The 19,086-nt window shown below is 58.6% G+C and overlaps 1 protein-coding gene across 5 annotated transcripts in view; it reads right to left on the reverse strand.

The window, feature by feature from the left end:
- Window positions 1-19,086, reverse strand: part of GAK (cyclin G associated kinase) — a 52,987-nt gene that overhangs the window by 18,957 nt on the left and 14,944 nt on the right. For all 5 annotated transcript variants that reach the window (XM_078446388.2, XM_078446386.2, XM_078446387.2 and 2 more), the window contains 6 exons: window positions 15,813-15,938; window positions 12,474-12,563; window positions 10,871-11,006; window positions 10,443-10,555; window positions 8,491-8,581; window positions 6,442-6,565 (listed from right to left, as the gene is read on the reverse strand). In XM_078446388.2, coding sequence (XP_078302514.1) covers window positions 6,442-6,565; window positions 8,491-8,581; window positions 10,443-10,555; window positions 10,871-11,006; window positions 12,474-12,563; window positions 15,813-15,938 — 680 coding nt within the window. The remainder of the gene's footprint in view (window positions 1-6,441; window positions 6,566-8,490; window positions 8,582-10,442; window positions 10,556-10,870; window positions 11,007-12,473; window positions 12,564-15,812; window positions 15,939-19,086) is intronic.

Below are 19,086 nucleotides of genomic sequence, written 5' to 3' on the forward strand. Positions count from 1 at the left end.
CAGACCAGGAACTTAACCAACTATGACTAATATGCTAAGGGCTCTAACTGATAAAGTAGACAGTAAGTAAGAACAGAGATAAAAATTCTAAGAAAGAAACAAAGAGAAATGCCGGAGATACAAAACGCTGTGGCAGAAATAACACAGGCTTTGATGGGCTGATTAGGCTGAACATGGCCGAGGAAAAAGTCTCTGAGCTAGAGGATCTATCAATAGAATCCTTAAAAAATGAAAAGCAAAGAGAACAAAGACTGAAAAAACCCAGAACAAAATCACCGGCAACGTGGAACCACAAAAGGTGTATCGTACATTTAACGGGAACACCAGAAGGAGAAAAGAGAGCAGGTACAGAAGAAAGGTCTGAAACAACAAGGACCGAGAATTTCCCTCAAATCGTGTCAGACGCGAAACCACGATCCAGGAAGCTCAGAGAACACCAGGCAGGATAAATACCGAGTCACCTACACTCAGGCATATCATCTTCAAACTGCAGAAAACCAAAGGAAAAAAACGTGGAAAGGGGACAGAGGGATAAAACATCTTACCTGCACAGAAACAAAGACAGGAAGTGCACCTGTCTGCTCTCCAGAAGCCACGTGAGCAAGGACACAGTGAAATATTTAGTATTGAGAGAAACACCCACCAGCCCAGAACTCCGTCCCCTGGGAATCACCCTCCAGAGGTGACTCAAACACTGGGAGAAAGTGCTGCCAGGAGACGTGCCTGGAAGGAAATGCTCTTCAAAGAGAAGGAGAATGATTCGGTCAGAAACGGGGTCTACACAACAGAACAAAAGAAGTGACAGTGAAACGAACACTTTTATGTTTCTTGCCCTTGATGGAGTCAGGAGAAAACTGCTTGTTCGAACTCGTCACGGCAACGCCATGCCCACCTGTGCACTTTCCGCATCGACGACGCGCATACTCGCGTGCGTTTGTGCGGGTAAAGTGAATGCTAGCACGAGCACAGCGATGGGGCGCAGCGCCACCGTGGGGTGACAGAGGGTTGGGGGGCTGGTGCGGGCTGCCTGTGTAGACGTGGGTCAGCTGTAAACATGTACTGCAAACTCCAGAGCAACTAGTAAAAAAGCTGTTACTTTTTTTAAAAATAAGGATAACTGATATGATAAGAAAGGAGAGAGAAAGGGACCCTACGAGATGCCCAGTTAAAGCCACAGAAGGCCGGGCAATGAGCAGGAAATGGAGCAGACATGGTAGGCGCCCACCCAGGACACCAAGAATCCATGTGACTATCAGTCAGAAGACACAGACGGTCACAGTGGACCAGACAAGACTCAAGTACGTGATGCCTACAAAATAATAATGCAGCTGAGCATCTCCTAATAGTTTATTCATGGTTTGGCCACTGTTCGTCGCCTCTGTGCTTTTTTTTGCTACTAGTTTGCATAACTCACTGCACGTAACAGATACCACTCTTTTGTCAGTTATGTGGTTTAAACGCATTTACTCCCAGTCACTGCCATAGCTTCTTGGAAAATTTTTAGTTTTTTTTTTTTTTAACGTTTATTTATTTTGAAGAGAGAGAGAGAGAGCGAGCAAGCGAGCGAGCATGAACGGGGTGGGTCAGAGAGAGAGGGAGACACAGAATCTGAAACAGGCTCCAGGCTCCGAGCTGTCGGCACAGAGCCCGACGCGGGGCTCGAACCCACAAACTGCGAGATCGTGACCTGAGCCAAAGTCGGACGCTTAGCCAACTGAGCCACCCAGGCGCCCCTATTTTTACTTTTTAAAAAAATGTTTATGTTTTGAGAAGGAGGGAGAGAGCACGTGCAAGCAAGTGAGCAAGGGAGGGACAGAGGGAGGCAGAGAATCCGAAGCAGGCGCTGTGCTCAGAGCCCAACGCGGGGCCCGATCCCACAAACCGTGATGTGACCTGAGCTGAAATCGAGTCGGATATTTAACGGGATGACCCACCCAGGTGAAACTCTTTTTGGAAATTTAAAAGAAATGTGATTTTGAGGAATATTAGATTTTTATTTTAAGTTTATAATCATTCTTTCCACGGCTACATATTATGCAATTTTTGTTAGAGTTAAGAAATCTACCTTATTCCACTGTTATAAAAACGCTCCCTCTATATTTTTATTTTCCCTAAAAAATTGCTGTTGACAATTAGACCTTTTAATTAATCAGGATTAATGTATTTAGCTGTTACTGGATAAAGATCCAATTTTTTCATAGATACCTATGGCCTCAGCACCACTCGATAAGTATCCCGTGACTTTCTTCCAGACTTCTAGGTCTCATTAGTTTTACATGAGTCCCACATAGCTGGGTACTAGTTAGTGGCCTGCTCACTTCACCTACACCAGCACAGTACCCGTGTTTAAAGAAAAGTGACACAGAATGGGTTTGTCCCCTATTCTCATTAAAAAAAAAAAAATACTGCTGGCAATTCTGGGTAACTTACATACAAATTTTAAGATCAAAATCTGTAAAAACACCAGGATTTTTATTTATAGTGCAATGAATTTACAGACTGAGCGATACCATCTAAAAATTAGCTCTCCCGGAGCACGTGGGTGGCTCAGTTGAGTGTCCGACTTCGGCTCAGGTCATGATCTCACAGTTCATGGGTTCAAGCCCTGCATCAGTCTCTATGCTGACAGCTCAGAGCCTGCAGCCTGCTTCGGATTCTGTATGTCCCTCTGTCTCTGCCCCTCCCCCCGCTCGTGCCCTGTCTCTCAAAAATAAACATTAGAAAACATTAAAAAAAAAAACCCTCTCTCAGGGGCGCCTGGGTGGCTCGGTCAGTTGAGCACCGATTTCTGATTTCGGCTCAGATCATGATCTTGAGGTTCGTGGCATAGAGCCCTGCGTCGAGCTCTGTGCCAACAGTGCAGAGCCTGCTTGGGACTCTCCTCCTCCCTCTTTGTCCCTCCCCCACTCGTGCGTGTGCACTCTCTCCCTCAAAATAAACACTTAAAAATAGAACGTACAATACCAGTAAAACAAAAACTTCAATCAGGCAGGTCACAGAAAGAGAAACACGTGCGAGCAGACGTGCACATCCACAGGCCCACGGGCCACACATGCTCCGGACCTGGGCCCCGGCCCCCGGGACACGGAGCGTCCGTGGGCACACGCTGGCTGCGTGTGCTGGGTCTGTGTGCACAGGAAGGCCCTCCTCCAGGGAGAGGCCTCCCAGGACTCCTGGGCCCACGCGCCCTCTGAAAGGGCTCTGGCTGTACCAGAGAGGGGCTGGGCTGTTCAATGGCCCCGGAGAGTCAGTTAATGCCCGACGCCACCTGCACCGAGGCCTTTCTTAACTGGGCCCTCCTGTGGCACATGGAGCTGTGCGGTGGCCACAGACCCCACAGGGGACCCAAACGGAGAACTCCTTTGGTGGACACGGCTGGCGGGCCCGGTGAGGGACAGAGCATGGCTGCCGGGCCCTGGTGGTCACGCGCACAGACGTCACCGTTACTGGTCACATCTGAGGAAAGGGCCAGCACCAGCGTCTTCTGCCATTCCCCCCTCCGAGGCTCCGGCTGTCTGCGTGCTGGCTAGACAGATGGCCCGTCAGGGTCAGCCTCGGGTTTGTCTGCTTCACCGTAAGCTCCCGAGTCCGTCGGTATCCGAGGCGTCTGCAGCCCAGGCGGAAGACAGTTACGCAGGCCGAGCCGCCCACCCTGAGAGGCCTGCTTGCAAGTTGGTCCTCGGCTGTGGCTGCCGGTTCAGGAGGGTCCTCGCTGTTCCCAGAACTGGCAGGAGTGGCCCCTGTGCCCAGACTGCTTGCACCAAGACGTGATTATGCTCACACCTGCTTTCCCTCTAGAGTCCGGAGGCTGGTGTGTGCTCAGCGGAGGGGGCCCGAGAGCAGCCGCAACCCACACCCTGGGTGACAACGCTTCACCTGTGCTGCAGCGGCTCGGGCGGGGAAATCAAGCGCCTCCCACGTGACGCCACGGCCAAGGACTCGGGAAGCCCCGCCTGTTCCCCCACACTTTGTGCCGCGAGCCTTTTCCCAGCGCTGACACGTTGACCTGCGTCCTATCTCTGAGGAAAATCCCAGCTGCGAGGACGACTCCGCGCCCGGTCTTGGGTGTCCTTCGGCAAACCTTCCCCCCGGGGATGGTCGCGGGACCCTGACACGTATCCTTTTTCTCTTGTTCTAGAACCCTTTGATCCCGAGGACACCGGGCGATACCGTTTCATCCTCGTCTGCGCTCCGATCTCACCATCGCACCGGGATGACCCCGAGCAGCCTCCCAGACTTGTGCGCCCGCGCCCCGAGGCACATCCGCTAACATCCCCAGGCCGCCACCCCGACCGCATTCTGCTTGTGCCGCCGGTCGGAGGTGCGCCGTTAGGGTTATTACTTTTTGTTAATATTCCACTTGAAGGTATAAGATAGCTGCACAAACCCAGAGTCAGTCGCAACAACAGCTAAATCCGGAAGCGAACCACCACCACCTCTAGCCTGACACGCAACGGGGGCCCCTGGGGTGCAGCCGGTGGAGTGTGCGACTCTCGATTTCAGCTCAAGTCGTGATCGCACGGTTCGTGAGTTCAAGCCCCATGTGGGCCGATAGCAGGGAGCCTGCCTGGGCTTCTCTCCCTCTCTGCCCCTGCCCTGCTCACACGCTTACTCTCAAAATTAAAAAATGTTAAAAGAAAAACACACGCACAAGCAACGATTTTACGTTCCTTCGTTTCTCAAAACTGCTTTTAAGAGCAGTGCACGAGTGCACGAGCATGTGGCACCAAGCCCTCCCCCTCCCGCCGCACCGCCTCCCAGCCCTGGCTTCTCGGGGCGCCGGCATCCTGGTCGCACAGCAGGCCACGGGCACCCAGCCCCCGCACCCACCCTGGAGAGGCTGGCAGCCGAGGCCCGTCTGCTCTCTCCCTGCACCTCAGCAGAGAGGCTGTGAAATGTTGGACCCGCCTCACGCCTGAGGCCCAGCAAGAAACAGGGCTTCCGCACAGCTGGTGCGCCTTTTTCGGACAGACTTGAGAAGTTTCTCCCGTGTTCTGGAACCTCCTGCTCATCGTCGTCAGGGGCTATGGCTCCAGAGCCCTCCGGTCCCAGAAGCCAGCCCCAAGACCCCTGCAACGTCACCTGCCGGGATGAGACCTGCCGTCCGCCCTGCCGGTGCTGCGGCCGCACGACATGCAGAGGATGACGGCCCGTGGGGTGAGCCACGTGGAGGGGCCCACGACATGGCGGCACCGTGCGAGGTCGCCCCTCATCGGAGGCGCGAGTGGAGAAGCGCCGCAGACGGCAGGCGAGCCTACAGGCCACGGGCGTCCCCACCTGTCCTGCCTGGGCCCCCCAACCAGAACGTGAGCCACAGCAGCCGGACCGCTCCCGACCCCAGGGACAGACCCGGAGAGCTCCTTCGACAAGGCGTGGCCCGGGACACTGACCCACAGCCAGTAGAAATCGGGTTTCTCGTCGTTACATAAAGTCACATCAGAGACTGCGTGCGCGCTGCTATCTAACACAGTGCTCACGCGTGCAACACTCACACGGGTGCGCGCGTGCTCACGCAACGTGTGCGACTTTACCTGTGTTGTCTGCGGCTGGTGTGTGCGCACACACAAGAACAGGGAAAGCAGAGGAGCCTCCACGCAATCAGACACACGTGGTAACTACAGAGAACAAGGGTCCCGACCCCCGGCCTGAGAACCAGCTCCCACGGATCATCCCCTGAAACCATCGGCACAGAGAAGCAGAGCCTCACGTGGACGCTGACATCCCTGAGCTGGCCTGCGGGGGCGGGGGCGGGGGGGGGGGGGGCGTGCTGGAGACCCGGGCCTGTGAGGCTCCCACGGAGCTCCCTAGGCATAGTGGAGATGCCTCCGGAGGACCTGGCAAACGCAGGCCATGTGTGCTGGCCACAAGGGCCTCGGGCCGGTGTCCAGGGTGACAGGGTAGCCCCCGATTGTGCACATGCGCACTCCCCTCAACAACCTGCTCACAAAGCGACTTGATTTACCCACACGCTCAAACCCAAGCGGCCCGAGTGACTCAACATTTTAGCTCAGTGGGCCTGCGGTCGTGAGGTGTCCTGGGCCCCTCCACTGTCCCCCTTGCTCCACGCCACGGAGAAGAAACCACACAAATGCGAGGGGCACTGTCCCGGTGCAAGGGAGGCGCTGAGGCTGGCGGCTCAGGTTCTCCATGGAAAAGACCTCCCGGGGGCGAGAGTGGCAGGGCCCCGTGGCCTCGGGCACTCCCACGTGCCCCTCCGCGGCAGGGGTGGGAACGGGTGGCCGAGGCACCCCCATCAGGCAGCGCCACCCCCCTGCCTGGGCCCACGAGGCTGATGGCATCACACGCTCACCAGCAGCCTCAAGTGCAGGTCCTGCCAGGTCTGGAGGCGGGACAGAGCCCAAAGGTCGGGAAACCCCTACTACAAAGAGACCACGTGCTGTCACTGTCATCTAGACGCCATGCCCACGTGCCCTCACTCACTTGGCAACGGACTGGATGACCTTGGAGGAGGTGTCCTTGATGTTTGTGAAGAGGCGCTCGGTGCCCCCCCGCAGGATATCCAGGAGCCCGCCATAGGGCTGGTCGTACTCGGCAAGCGCCAGGCCTGGAAGCAAAGACAAGTCGGCTCAAGTCACAGCACAGCCTGGGGCTGGAGGCGGGGCCGCGAGGCGTAGGTGGGAGCCAGCTCCTGGGGAGACGGGAGAACCAGAACGGGCAGGGAGCCCTGCTTCCTGTCAAGCCCGACCATCAGCGCACAGTATCCGGGCACAGTAGCCGGGCACAGGAACGAAACCAGCCAAATGCTGCCTGAGCCTGGGGGGGAGCCCCGCCCTGCCCGGCACCCACGAAGTGCCTGGCCAGCTGCTCTGTCCCCAGGGCAGAAGCTGGGCCCCGTGAAGAGGAGCTGGTCCCTCTGGGCACACGTGGCCCTCCATTCCCGTCTCGGTGATGTCCCACCAGCCCACTCCCAGCATGCACTAACTCACGCTGAGGGGACCAGCGAAGGGGAGGCAGCCTGGCGGACACAGACACCACAGACGCTTAGAGGAGGAAAGGGTGGGGAAGGACGAGGGGTGAGAACACGGGGTGGGCCGTACAGGGGGGAGGCCTGGTCACCCCAAGCCAGGCCACAGGCCACATGGTAGACCTTGGGCATGCCTGGGGCACAATTCTATCTTTTGCAGGGACAGGACTGCTGGCATAGAGCCCAGGCTCCTGACCATAGCTCCAAATGGGCACCTGCAGGACACGGCTGCCTGGATGAGAACAGGGTGGTAGCAGAAGAAGGCAGTCCCTGAAACCCCAGGGCCGCAACGGTGGGGTCATCAAAGGGGGCTCGGGTGGGAGACGTCGGTGTGAAGAGACAAGCATGATCTACGACTGCACCTGTGCCGCGGGGGCCTCTCTGGCAGCCTCTATGCGTAAAGCGGCAGCACCAGCGGCCAGACGGCCGGCCCGCGGCTGGGACGAGGCTGGACGACATGGCCCACACGTGAGATGTTTCTGTTGGTTCGTCACTAGGCAGTAGCTGGCCCAGCCCTGGCCAGGCACCACCACTTGTGTGGTGTGAGCCCATGTGCGGCAGGGTCGTCCCTTGGGGCCTTGAGAAGCCCCCCCCCCCCCCCACCGCCGCCCCCCGCCATGGCAGATGAGGCAGCCCCACACATGGGACACTCAGGGAGGCACCCAGGGCCCACCGTGCATGGATATGGAGCGCCCAGGGCATGGGCCCTGCTGGCTGGCGGGGACAGCTGAAGGACCCAGGACTCCACGCCCCGAAGAATGAGAGGTGGGGGATGAGCACGGGGGCCTGTGGCAGAGAAGCACGTCCTGGCATGGCCTTCCAGAACTTTCCAAGGCATGGCCACACAGAGCTCAGGCTGAGGGCTTCTGTGGGGACATAGTTATGCCACTGCTGGGTACCCAACCCATCCTGATACACACTGGCCGAGGGGAGTAGAGGTCGCTCACCACACGTGACCTGAGCTATAGAAGGCCGCCGGCCTCACCTTCACTGCTGCCAGAGCCGACCCTCTGCCACCCCCCGTCTGAGTCCCCGCTCGGAGCCCTCCAGCCCCCCAGATCCTACCATGGCCGCTCTATTCCCCACACCCTCCTTCTGACGCACTTGTCCTCATGGTTACTCTCTGCCCTTCAAGGCACGCCCTCCTCTACACGCCAAGAAGTGACTTACAGAGCGGCTGTGGGCCTCCGAGGCGGAGTGAGCCACGCGGGTGGGTGGCCCGTGTGGCCACTGCCAGTTGTCACTCCATGCTAGAGGACCGGTACCGCCCTGATGGTGTCGGGAGAGGACAGCTGATGCTCACGCCTCTTCCCCTGTCCCCTGTGGTCCTGAGCGTGTCAGTTCCATTGAGTCCTGGCGGTTCCAGGGAATCTGAACCTGAGGGTGGTCCTGGGGGCCCTGAACACGTAGCCTGTCTCTTGCTGTCAGGTGCGCCCACACAGCGGGAGCATGGTAACCCCAGGGGCAAACGGGGGGGGGGGGGGCACAAGGCAGGGGGCACTCACCTCCACTGTAGCCACCGCTGCTGGAGCCCCCGAGGTGGGGAGGCCCTCGAGACGGGACAGCATTCCCATAGCCCCCATTCTGCTCTAGGAGCTGCAATGATTCCAAATGCAAATAATCAATCTCCAGAGGCCGGGGCCAGGGTTCAGGTGGCTCCTCCCCAAACAGAAAACCTTCAGATGCTGGCACAAGGTGCCTGTGGGCCCCAGGTACGCTGGCCACCAAGTTAACCTAGCTCTCTCTACCTGACTTACTAAAACATCCAAGAGAACTTCCCGGACTCTGAACAGCCCAGCTGAACCAAAAGGCAGACCACACTGACAACTGACCTGCCCATGTGCTGTTCTGGAGCCGACGTGCTCGGGCACACACCTAACACAGAGGAGGCAGCCGTGAACCTGCCCAACTCTGCAAGTGCTCCCTGCACGCCCACCGCACGCCAAGGCTCCACGGCGACGCAGGGCAGATGGGGCGTGCGGACGGCAGACCCTCGGGGCTGAGGCATCTGTGTGGGGAGGTGCACCCAGACTCAGTCGGCTCGTGCCCTCTGGCTGCCACAGGAGCGGGGCAGTGGGCTGTGCACAGTGAGGCTCTTTCGCGAGCTGAGCCCGAGGGCAGTGTGGGGCTGGAGCCTCGAAGAGATTCGTGCAGCCCGGAGGCAAGGTGCACGGCGCAGACCTCCTGCTCAGCCCCCTTGGGGCGGCCTCAGCCTTCCTCAGCCTTCCTCAGTCTCAGGGAAGATGCAGTTTCTGCCGGTGACTTGTTTTATAAGTTACTCGGTAGTGTGCTTTAGGGTTTTTGGTGAAGCTTTACAAAATACGACCATCGAGGTGGAGTTTTACCACATTAAACTCAGGAAATGAGGTACACGTGCTATCGTTTCTACTGAACGTGACGACATCTTGCCTTTCTTAGTGACCTAGTAGGGAATCGGTATTAACATCCTACGAGTTCCTGAAAATAATACACATGCCACCAAGTGGTCGGCAACTACCACTGTTAGGCCACGTCTCCTCTTCGCAAATTCTCTACTTATCAATTTCTGGAAGAAACAGAACATCCCCTACCGTGACCCGATGCCTCCCACGACTCCCTGTAAACTAACGAATGCTGCTCGGTATCTCAGAGACTGTGTTGTTAAAGACGGGTAAATGACACCCGTTTTCCTTTTAAAGTTCCTTTTCACAGCATCCTATTGAACCACACAGCCGAACACTTCGTATGCGTTTCAGACTCGATTCCTATTCCCCTCTCGAGGGGCCCTGTCTGCTGCATGCGGCCCTGTGTGGCGGGCTGCCTTCCCGTGGGGAGGATGGCCTCGCTGCACACTCGGCCCCTACATAAGAGGTTTAAGGTTTGCACGCATGGGGCACAGGTCTCAGAAGCACTAGCATCAGGACACGCGCAGCAGTGGACCCACCAGGAGCTGCGTCCGTCCACGGGGACTCCCAGGGGCGCGCACGCAGGCAGGCCTGCCCACCGATCAGACACCTCCCCACGTCACCCGGGGCCCCTGCTCGCCTTTGGGGACAAGCACGTTTTCTGCGGGGCTACGTGGCACTCTGGGCCAACCCGCTTTAGCACCAGACTGCTCCGAGGCTCTCTCTGGACCGAACCCACTGCCCCCCCCCCCCCCCCCCAAGTTCCGTGGCCTTCTCCCCCTCACCCCGCCGTGACCTTCCGTGGCCTTCTCCTCACCCGTGCTCCTCTCCACCTCCCGCCCTGGCCCCTGGGATGCAGGGAACCAGCCCAGGAGGTTAAGCACTGAGCACCAGGGCCCCACGCCCGGTTTACTCCCCCGGCTCCTATGATCGGGTGGGACGTTTCCCCTGTCACCCCGGCCTGTGGAGGCTCCACGGCACTCGTGAGCCCCCTCGGGGAGCCGTGTCTCTTGCCCTAGAGCAGGTGCGGCCTCTCACGGAAACATCCTGACACCACCCGTCAAGGCCCCTACCTCAGTGATGGGCGACTTGGGGTTCACATTCCTGGCGGCCGCAATCTCCTGGAGCTGGTTGACCAGTTCTGTGATGGACAGCCGCTCCTCGGGGTTGACCTTCAGCGTAGCGCCTAGGGCAGAGGCAGGTGAGCTCAGGGCACGGTCTGGGGTCAGCAGTGCCCACCCTCCCCGAGATCACAGACCCGAGGCCCCTCATTTCACTTACAGCACTGATTTCACTTACAAGCGAGAGAGGGAAACATGACGAGAGAGCCACAGCGAAAACGGCACAAAGTTACCAGAACCGGCCACTCAAAGCACCGAGAATTCACAAGGGGGCTGAGCGCTAGGAAAAGCCCTGAGCAGAGCGGCCGCCACACAGCCGTGAGGGGCAGGGGACGGCCGGGGCCCTGGATGTGACACAGGTCCCCGCACGCGGGACTTACGGATGAGGTCATGGAACACAGAGTACTGGGTGTCATCAGGAGGGATTGAGAACTTCCCGTTGACTATTCTAAGCTTTGCTCCGTCTTCAAATGGGTGCTGCCTGAAGCACAGCAGGTACAAGATGCAGCCCAGGGCCTGCAGGGGACAGGGGGCGTGGTGGGGGTGGGGGCTAGGAGGGGGTGTGGGGGAGGGGGCTGAGAAGGCAGGGGAGGGGGTTGGAGGGAGGGGTTGAGAGGGTGGGGGAGGGGGCTGAGGAGGTGGGCTGGGGGCCCAGAGGGGGAGGGGGCTGAGAGGGGAGAGGAAGGGGTTGGGGGAGAAGGGGTTGAGAGGGAGTGGGAGGGGGTGAGGGGGAGGGGGCTGAGGAGGCGGGGGCTAAGGTGGGGACAGGGTTGAGGGGGGAGGGGGGGGAGGGGCTGGGGGCTGAGAGGGTGGGGGAGGGGGCAGGGCCCATCCAGCCAAAGGTCAAGGAGCTGGAGCCACACCCTGGTCTGAGTTCCAGGCACACCCAGCCCACTCTCTGCCCTCATCAGGCACAAACTATGGAGATCAGAGGAAGAACAGACAACAATCTTATTTTCTCAGCAAGAGGTCCTTTCAACGGGAAAAGTGCCCACATTCGGGCACTTGGGACCCAGCAGGGCAGCTCCAGAGACCACTAGGGCAGAAGGCAGGGAGCAGGCCTGCGGGTCCTGGGGGTCTGCCGCTGCCTGCTAGCCCTGTGGCCTCCGATGCGGGCACACTCGTGGCCCAGACTGAGCAGGGCACTCGGGGCCCAGTGGAGGCCACACCCTCGGCACCCAACGTCAGTCCCCCCATCGACCGCCGTGTGTGCGTACGAGTGTCCCCCAGCCGACCGTGCTGAGGAGCACCTACTGGGGCGGAAAGGAGATGCGCGGTGAGTTTGACACCACAGGCTGCCGCTATCCCAAGAAAAGGCTCCAGCGTGCAAATCCTACCGATTCACACGTTTTAGACAGGGTGAAGCCCGTCGGCACCCACGGCGGGGTCAGCACTGGAGGCGGCCTGGGAGGTCTGGGGCTGTCCCTGCTCGGAGAGGCCAGGGAAGGGGCGGGGTGCCTCCGCACCGGCGGGCGCAGCCCCGGGCCGCTCAGAGCTGCGCTCCCCAAGTTCCGCACCCTGATGCTGGGCGAAGGGGTCAGCGGACCCCAGGAGGAGCGCTACGCCACGCAGAAAGTGCCACAGGGTTTCAGAAAGGTGAAGGGAGCGGGGTCGCCTAGGCGTCGGGGCCCGGCCCTCACTCTGGCCACGGCCAGACCGGCAAAAAGACCCAAGGCTGGGACTGGTCAGGCTGCACGAAGCCCCGGCTTCTCTGAAGGGGCTCTGAGCAGGGGGAGCTCAGGCCCAGGCCTGCAGGCGGCAGACAGGTCCGGGCAGAAGGTGCCACCCCGGGACTCTGCAGCACTCGGACACTCCACCCAACTTATGCTCGGTTCCGCTCCACTAAGGGCAATCACGGTGGTTCTTGTGACAAGGAAAGGAGAAGAAAAAGAAGGGTGGCCAGAGGGACGGGGAGCGGAGTGGGGAGGCCAGAACCCCCGTCCAGAGGCACGGCTGCCCGGGCACACAGCCGTGCCGCCTCACCCAAATGTCTTGCTTTTCGCCGATGGGGAAGTTCGAGTACAAGTCCACGATCTCCGGCGTCCTATACATGGGTGTGGTGTTCCTGGTGATCTGAAGGACAGACACAGACGTCTCAAAGGAAGGCCACTCGTGAGCACCACTTGTCCCGCGTCGATGTCGTGCTACTTCCCCAAATACCCCGCAGGACGTCTGTGAACGACGCTCACTTACACCCCGTTGCGTCCCACACAGACGGCAGGCTGCTCAACTCCCTCCTCACCCCCACTGCCGCCCATCTCCCGAGCGCCTCTGGTGCTCCTGACGCAGCCACGCACGCCAAGCATTCACTGCGGGCACCCTAGCTCGTGTGGGTGTGAGGAGAAGCAGGTGTCACCCACAGGAAGTCTGTCCAGAGCCGTGAGCTGGGTCGCTCGTGTCTCTGAGAGGAAGTGCTATTCTAAAAGAAGCCTCCTGACGGGATCTTGTGGACAAAGAACCTTCTCCAACGGGAGAGAGAACTAAACCAAATTTAGCTGGTCGGTTCAGGTTTTCACACGCAAGATCCTGAGACCCAAGTATACAGGGCAGGACACGGGACCGAGGACAGGCTGGCAGCACAGCCCAGGGGGAGAGCCACACGCCCACGGCGTGCGTCGCCGCACGCGGCAGACACGAACACCAGCCACGGGGCTACAGATTCCGCTGCCACGACCTCAGCCGGACAAGGAAACACAAACACGTGGCAAGCGTGACGGGCTGTTCTCCACCTGAAGGTGCTACTCCACGGCAACCCTCTGAAGAGGCCACGGGAGGGGTGCAGGCGAGGCCCGGGGTCAGAGCGCGTAAGTCCTCGGGCGGACGCACCCGGCATGCCGCGAGGGAGGTGAAGCCGGGGGCACCACGCAGCCCAGACGTGGGGCGACAGGAACACCCACGCGGGACAAGTCGCCAAGCCGCACACTTAGGGTTCTGCGCTGCTGTGCCCGTCTGGCAAGCTCCCGTGGAGAGCCCTATTCTACGCCGGATTTGTTCACAGACCGGCCGCTGCGATCCAGGCTCACACCCTGAGGAGACACGAGAACCCACGTGCGGGCCGCTCGGCATGCTGCCGCCTGTAAGCGTGCAGACGACAGGACACCGGACGCGGCCTGACCGTGCGCACGCGGCACTGGCCAAAGAGACCCAGGTGCACCACAGAGGGACCCATGCTGACCCAGCACAGCCCACAAAGCACGAAAAGCAAACAGAAGCCAGGAGAGGGTGTGCAGTGTGAGGGTCGGGGAGCTGGGAGACGCGCGTCCGCGGGCCTAGCCCTTCAGAAGAAACACGGCACCGCCTGCAGCTCAATTATCCCGGAAACCAGCAACCGCTCGAAAAGTCAAGTCAGGTAATTACAAAGTAAGATGCAATCAAATGAGTAACTAAACCCCTTGGAAGGAGAGAGCACAGATGCAAGGACTTGTCAACACAGCATCTGAGAGCACGCGCCTGGTCTGGGCTGTAGATCGGGGGAGGGGGACACCCGAGGGCCACAAATCCACCCTGACTTCCTTCTGGGACGTTCACGCTCTCTGGTGACACCACAACTCTCGGACGTGCGCTGGAGTGGAGCGCAGGTGCACATGGTGACGCTACCGGGCCACTCGCTGGGAGAGGGGGACACGCAGATGTGGGGTGGGGGGGCAAGAAGCCCACCGGACACACCAGAGTGGAGGCACTGGCACAGACGCGTGACTTGCCACAGGACATGCGTGGAGGCGTGCCCACACAGGCACGCACGCCCCGAGTGGTCTCCGGTGCCTCCCCCTCCCCCCGACCCCGAGCCGGCGGCTCTCCTCCAAGGCGGGCACGCACACAGCAGGGTGGGCAGGGCAGGCACCTGCTCGGCCCAGAACGCCCTCCTGCCCCGGCAAGTGGGCAGGGCTCCCAAGGGATGGGAGCCCGACAAAGAACATAGGGTCAAGTGGGAAGCGAATCTGGGGCATTTGAAGGACACACCACGAACCCCGAAAAAGACGGCACCCACGAGTTCTGATAAAGAACCATCACAGGAGGTGTGGGGGGGCTCCTGCCAGGGTAGTGGGGCACACACGTCACCAGGGCAAACAGCAGAGGCGGGAGGAGGCAAAGGACAGGAAGCCAGAGCAAGCAGCTGGCCCCCATGCCCCCGCCCGGGAGACGGAGGCAACCAAGCAACCATCACCCAAAAACAGGTGTGCGTGAGACACAGTGGGTGTTCGCACACCTCCAAGGACCCGCTGAGACCAGTGATGGAGACAGGACTCAGAGCCCATGAGGCGGTTACAAAACCACCCACCACACGGGACCGAGGGGCCCCCTCCCACGCTGCTATGCTGTTCCGTTCTGCCAGCCGAGCAACTGAAGGAGAGCGTTAAACATACTCTCTTTGCCGGGAATGACTTCCTTAGGAACGCTCTCACGCACAAGCAGGAATGCGCTGGGTTGGGGTGATCCGACGTGCGTCCGATTCAGTAATGGAGCACAGTCAGTTCCAGGAACAGCCAGCAGGTCAGGAGCACCTGTGCTTTGACCCATGACACCCGGTCCAGGGACGGACTCCGTCCAGACAAGAGGTGCCCCGCTGGCCCACATCCCGTCCCCGACTCCTTCACGGCAGGCTTCCTCGGGGTCCCCGGCAGAGCACGGATGCAGCACCTCCCCTCCCCCGTCATTCTGCGTGGCTTCCTGTCTCCTGTGTTTGGCTTGTGTGGTTTCTGTGAGCTGCTTATCTAAGTACGAGCCCCTAGGGGAACGGCTAGGGGTGTCCAGCGGAGGGCACACCAAAGAGCCCCCCAGGTCCCTCCCCCAGGCTGCACAGTCACATGTGCACGGGCTCTGTCCTGCTCTGTGCTGCCTGCTACCCACACGTCCTCAGGACAAACCTACCAATCTCCTGTGGGGTCTCCTGTGGGACCCGTGAGGGAGAGTTTTCAGTGATTTTTTTTTTTTTTTTTTAATAACCACATTTGGGACGGTGAGAAAGTTCTGTGGATGGACAGTGGGGATGGCTGACCGATGACGAATGTAGTTAATGCCACTGGAACGTGCACTTAAAAATGGTTAAATTAAATAAGATGGTAAATTTTATGTTGTGTGTTTTTTATCACAATACAAAAAAACACCGCAATTAACAAAGGCCTTAAGAAGGTCTGGGATGAAGTGAGGGACGGAGACATGAGGTAAGCCTCAAATTCGGCGTCTCCCGGCCCACACACGAGCCCGGGAGGCGAACGCCGGGATGTGGGACGGGCAGGCCACGCGGCCGCAGCCAGAGCATCGGCGACTGCGGAGACCCAGGCCGAGCAGACCACAAAGGGCACCACGTGCCACACGACTCACCTCTTCTTCCACCAGGGCCCGCCTCTGGGCGCTCCAGCTGTAGTCCGGGTAATGCGAGATGGTCGTAGCACTGCCAAAGTCACACAGCTTGATGGTCCCCTGGTTACTGAGCAACAAGTTCTCCACCTGCAGAATCCCAGAGGGCGGTCAGGGGCTCGGGTGCCGAGACCCAGGCCTGCGGGCGCCTTCCTCCCGCAAAGGGGAAGAAACGGCATTTTAACCTCTCTCTGATCGAAGTCAGCACGTGTACCTTTGAAAACGGGGAACTCAGAAAAATAAAGTTATGACCAACCATAAATCAAAGACAACTCTAATCGATCATGTAAGGTATACAAACACACAAAAAACCTTTATGAAAGTCAGTTAGGGGCGCCTGGGGCGGGGCTCAGTCGGCTAAGTGTCCAACTCTTCATCTTGGCTCAGGTCTTGATCTCACGGTTCATGGTATCGAGCCCCGACAAGTCAGGCTCTGTGCTGATGGCACGAGGCCTGCTTTGGATTCTCTCTCTCTCTCTCTCTCTCTCTCTCTCTGCCCCTCCTGGCTTGCACATGCACGCTCTCTCAAAATAAAGAAACTACAAAAAAAAAAAAAAAAAAAAGAGGTGCCTGGGTGGTTTAGTTGGTTAAGCATCTGACTTCGGCTCAGCACGATCTCATGGTCTGTGAGTTCGAGCCCCACATCAGCTCTCTGCTTGTCGGCACAGAGCCCACTTCAGATCCTCTGTCCCCTACCTCTCTCTGCCTCTCTGCCACTTGCACACATTCTCAAGAAAAAAATTTAAACAAATTTAAAAAATAAGTCAGTTAATTGGGCGCCTGGGTGGCTCAGTCAGTTGAGCCTCTGACTTCAGCTCAGGTCATGATCTCGTGGTTCATGAGTTCGAGCCCTCTGTCGGGCCCTGTGCCGACAGCTCAGAGCCTGGAGCCTGTTTCGGATTCTGTGTCTCCCTCTCTGTCTGCCCCTTCTGTTCATGCTGTTTCTCTCAAAAATAAATAAACACTAAAAAACATTTTAAAGATAATAAGTCAGTTAAAAAATGAAAAAACTTAACATACCACTTCAAAATTACCAAATACATCAAGAACCTAGGAAAAAATTGAACAAAAGATACACAAAACACTTCCTATTCAGAAAACTCTAATTTTAAAGATCTCTTTTCTTATTTTAGAGAGAGAACCTGTGTATACAGGAGAGTGGCAGGGGAGGGGGCCGAGGGAGGGGAAGGGAGGGGAGAGAGAGAAGAATCTTAGCAGGCTCCAAGATCAGCCCACAGCCCAGCGAGGGGCTCGATCCCACAACCCTGGGATCACGACCTGGGCAGAAATCGAGAGTCAGACACTTGACTGACTGAGCCACCCAGACACCCCTGGAAAACTATAAAAATTTAGACAAACTCTTAAAATCCAAACAGACAAGGGACCAGACCACACTCCTGACATGAAAGGCACGGGTGTGCACAGCCACTCTAGAGCAGGCTCCCCAGCCGTGGTCCAGCCCCGCCTACCTCGACACAGCCCGCAAACTAAGAAAGGCTCTTACATATTTAAATGGTTGGCGGAAGAATCAAAAAAGACTGACATCTCCTAACAGGGGTCCAGAAGCAGCTTTAGGGGCGTGGTCGCGCCTGGCTGTCCGTAGGGCTGCCTGCGCTGTTCAGGAAGGTTGGTATGCAAAGCTGAAATGTTTAAAGTCGGGCCTTTTACAGGAAGTCTGTCAACTCACGCTCTGGGGGTGGGGTGGGGTGGGGTGGGGTGGGGTGGGGGTGGGGAACAGTCAAGGCAACTCACCAAATTCCAGAAAGTTTTCTGGGAGGAACCTAATTCAAAAAGTCATGTGGAGACGCAAAGAGCCAAAAAGAGCCACATGATCCCTAAGAAGTCAGGCCTTAACTGTTAAGCTCTGTTAAATAAGGCAAAGGAGCACAGGGTCCAGGACCAACCAACAGCCCCACAGGACACCCAGTGAGTGCCACGCCCGTGGCAAGGCGGCGCTGAGGGAACAGGACGGCCATCCAGGCAAGGTGCTGGGAGAGCCAGGGGGCCACCCATGATGCACCAAGGAAGACCCGCCCCTACGGGCAAAGGTGGACGCCAGGTCCCCCGAACAGCATGCCTGGCAAGACGCCTCGGCAAGACACGGAAGCTCCACTGAAACCAGAGCGTCCCATCGGAGACGCTGTGCAGAGGGTGATGGTGCGAGCCGCAGCATGACCAGCGCGGGCTCTAATGAGCCAAAGTGAAAGGGACCCTTCCACAGGCGCCCCCACGGAGAACGTCCAAAGCACGACACGCTTGAAAAGATGCTCAACTTTGTTAGCAGAAGGAAAATCCAACTAGGACCACTTAAGCCACATCCACATGACCCGGGTCACGTAGCAAAGTGCGGGCACAGGGGCCGCCACGCGCTGCTAGTGAGGACTTCCAACAGAGGTGCAAGCGTCCACGGGCCAAAGCACAGACAAGGGCATCGGGGTTCAGAACAGCCCAGGAAGCGGACATCAACCAAGTGCACGAGCACACGCGCCCCCCACACGAGACGGACGGACCCGCAAACCCTAACGCGAGCAAACAGCCCGACACCGGCTACACTCCACAGCCCGCAGGCTTGGAAGGAGCCACGCACAGGAGCAGAACAAGAAGGACACGCGTCCCCGTGGTCTCTGCCATCCCCCGTGTCCCGCCTGCCCCTCCGCAGGGCGCCACACGGTGAGGTCCACGCACCGGCCACAGGGACACCTGCAGGGGGTCCCAGCACTGGGCGAACAGAGGGCGCTGAGAAGACAAGGGACGTCCAACCCGGGCTAAGCTCACAAGCGCTGATCCTTTACTGATTCTACCCTTCTAGATATCCCTTCCCTTAAAAAGACTACGGACACACAAGCACCCGCATTAACACACAAAGCATGGGTCCTGACGCCACGAAACAATCCACCAGCCCCCAGTCAACTGAGGAAGGCCCATGCAGACAGCAGGGAAGGGCCGGCTGGTGTGCAGGGCAGCCGCGGCCCAGGCCCCTCCAGACACACCCCTGCAGCCCTGTGAGCGGGGTCTAAGGCGGTGGCCCCCACCTCACAGACCTTCTGTAACGGGGGCGCACGTGCCGACCACTCGGGCTGAGGGACGAAAGGAAAAGGTCAGGCTCACCCAAGGTCAAATCTAAACAGAGACATCACTGCACAGACAGGGCGCCAGGGCCTCCCTGGGCACACGGCCCTGAGGAGGAGAGGGCGCTGTCCCAGACCAGCCGGGTCGGAGGCACGCTTTCCTCATACCT

The sequence above is a fragment of the Panthera onca genome, chromosome B1, assembly GCF_046562875.1.
Source record: "Panthera onca isolate mPanOnc1 chromosome B1, mPanOnc1 haplotype 2, whole genome shotgun sequence".
NCBI lineage: Eukaryota > Metazoa > Chordata > Mammalia > Carnivora > Felidae > Panthera > Panthera onca.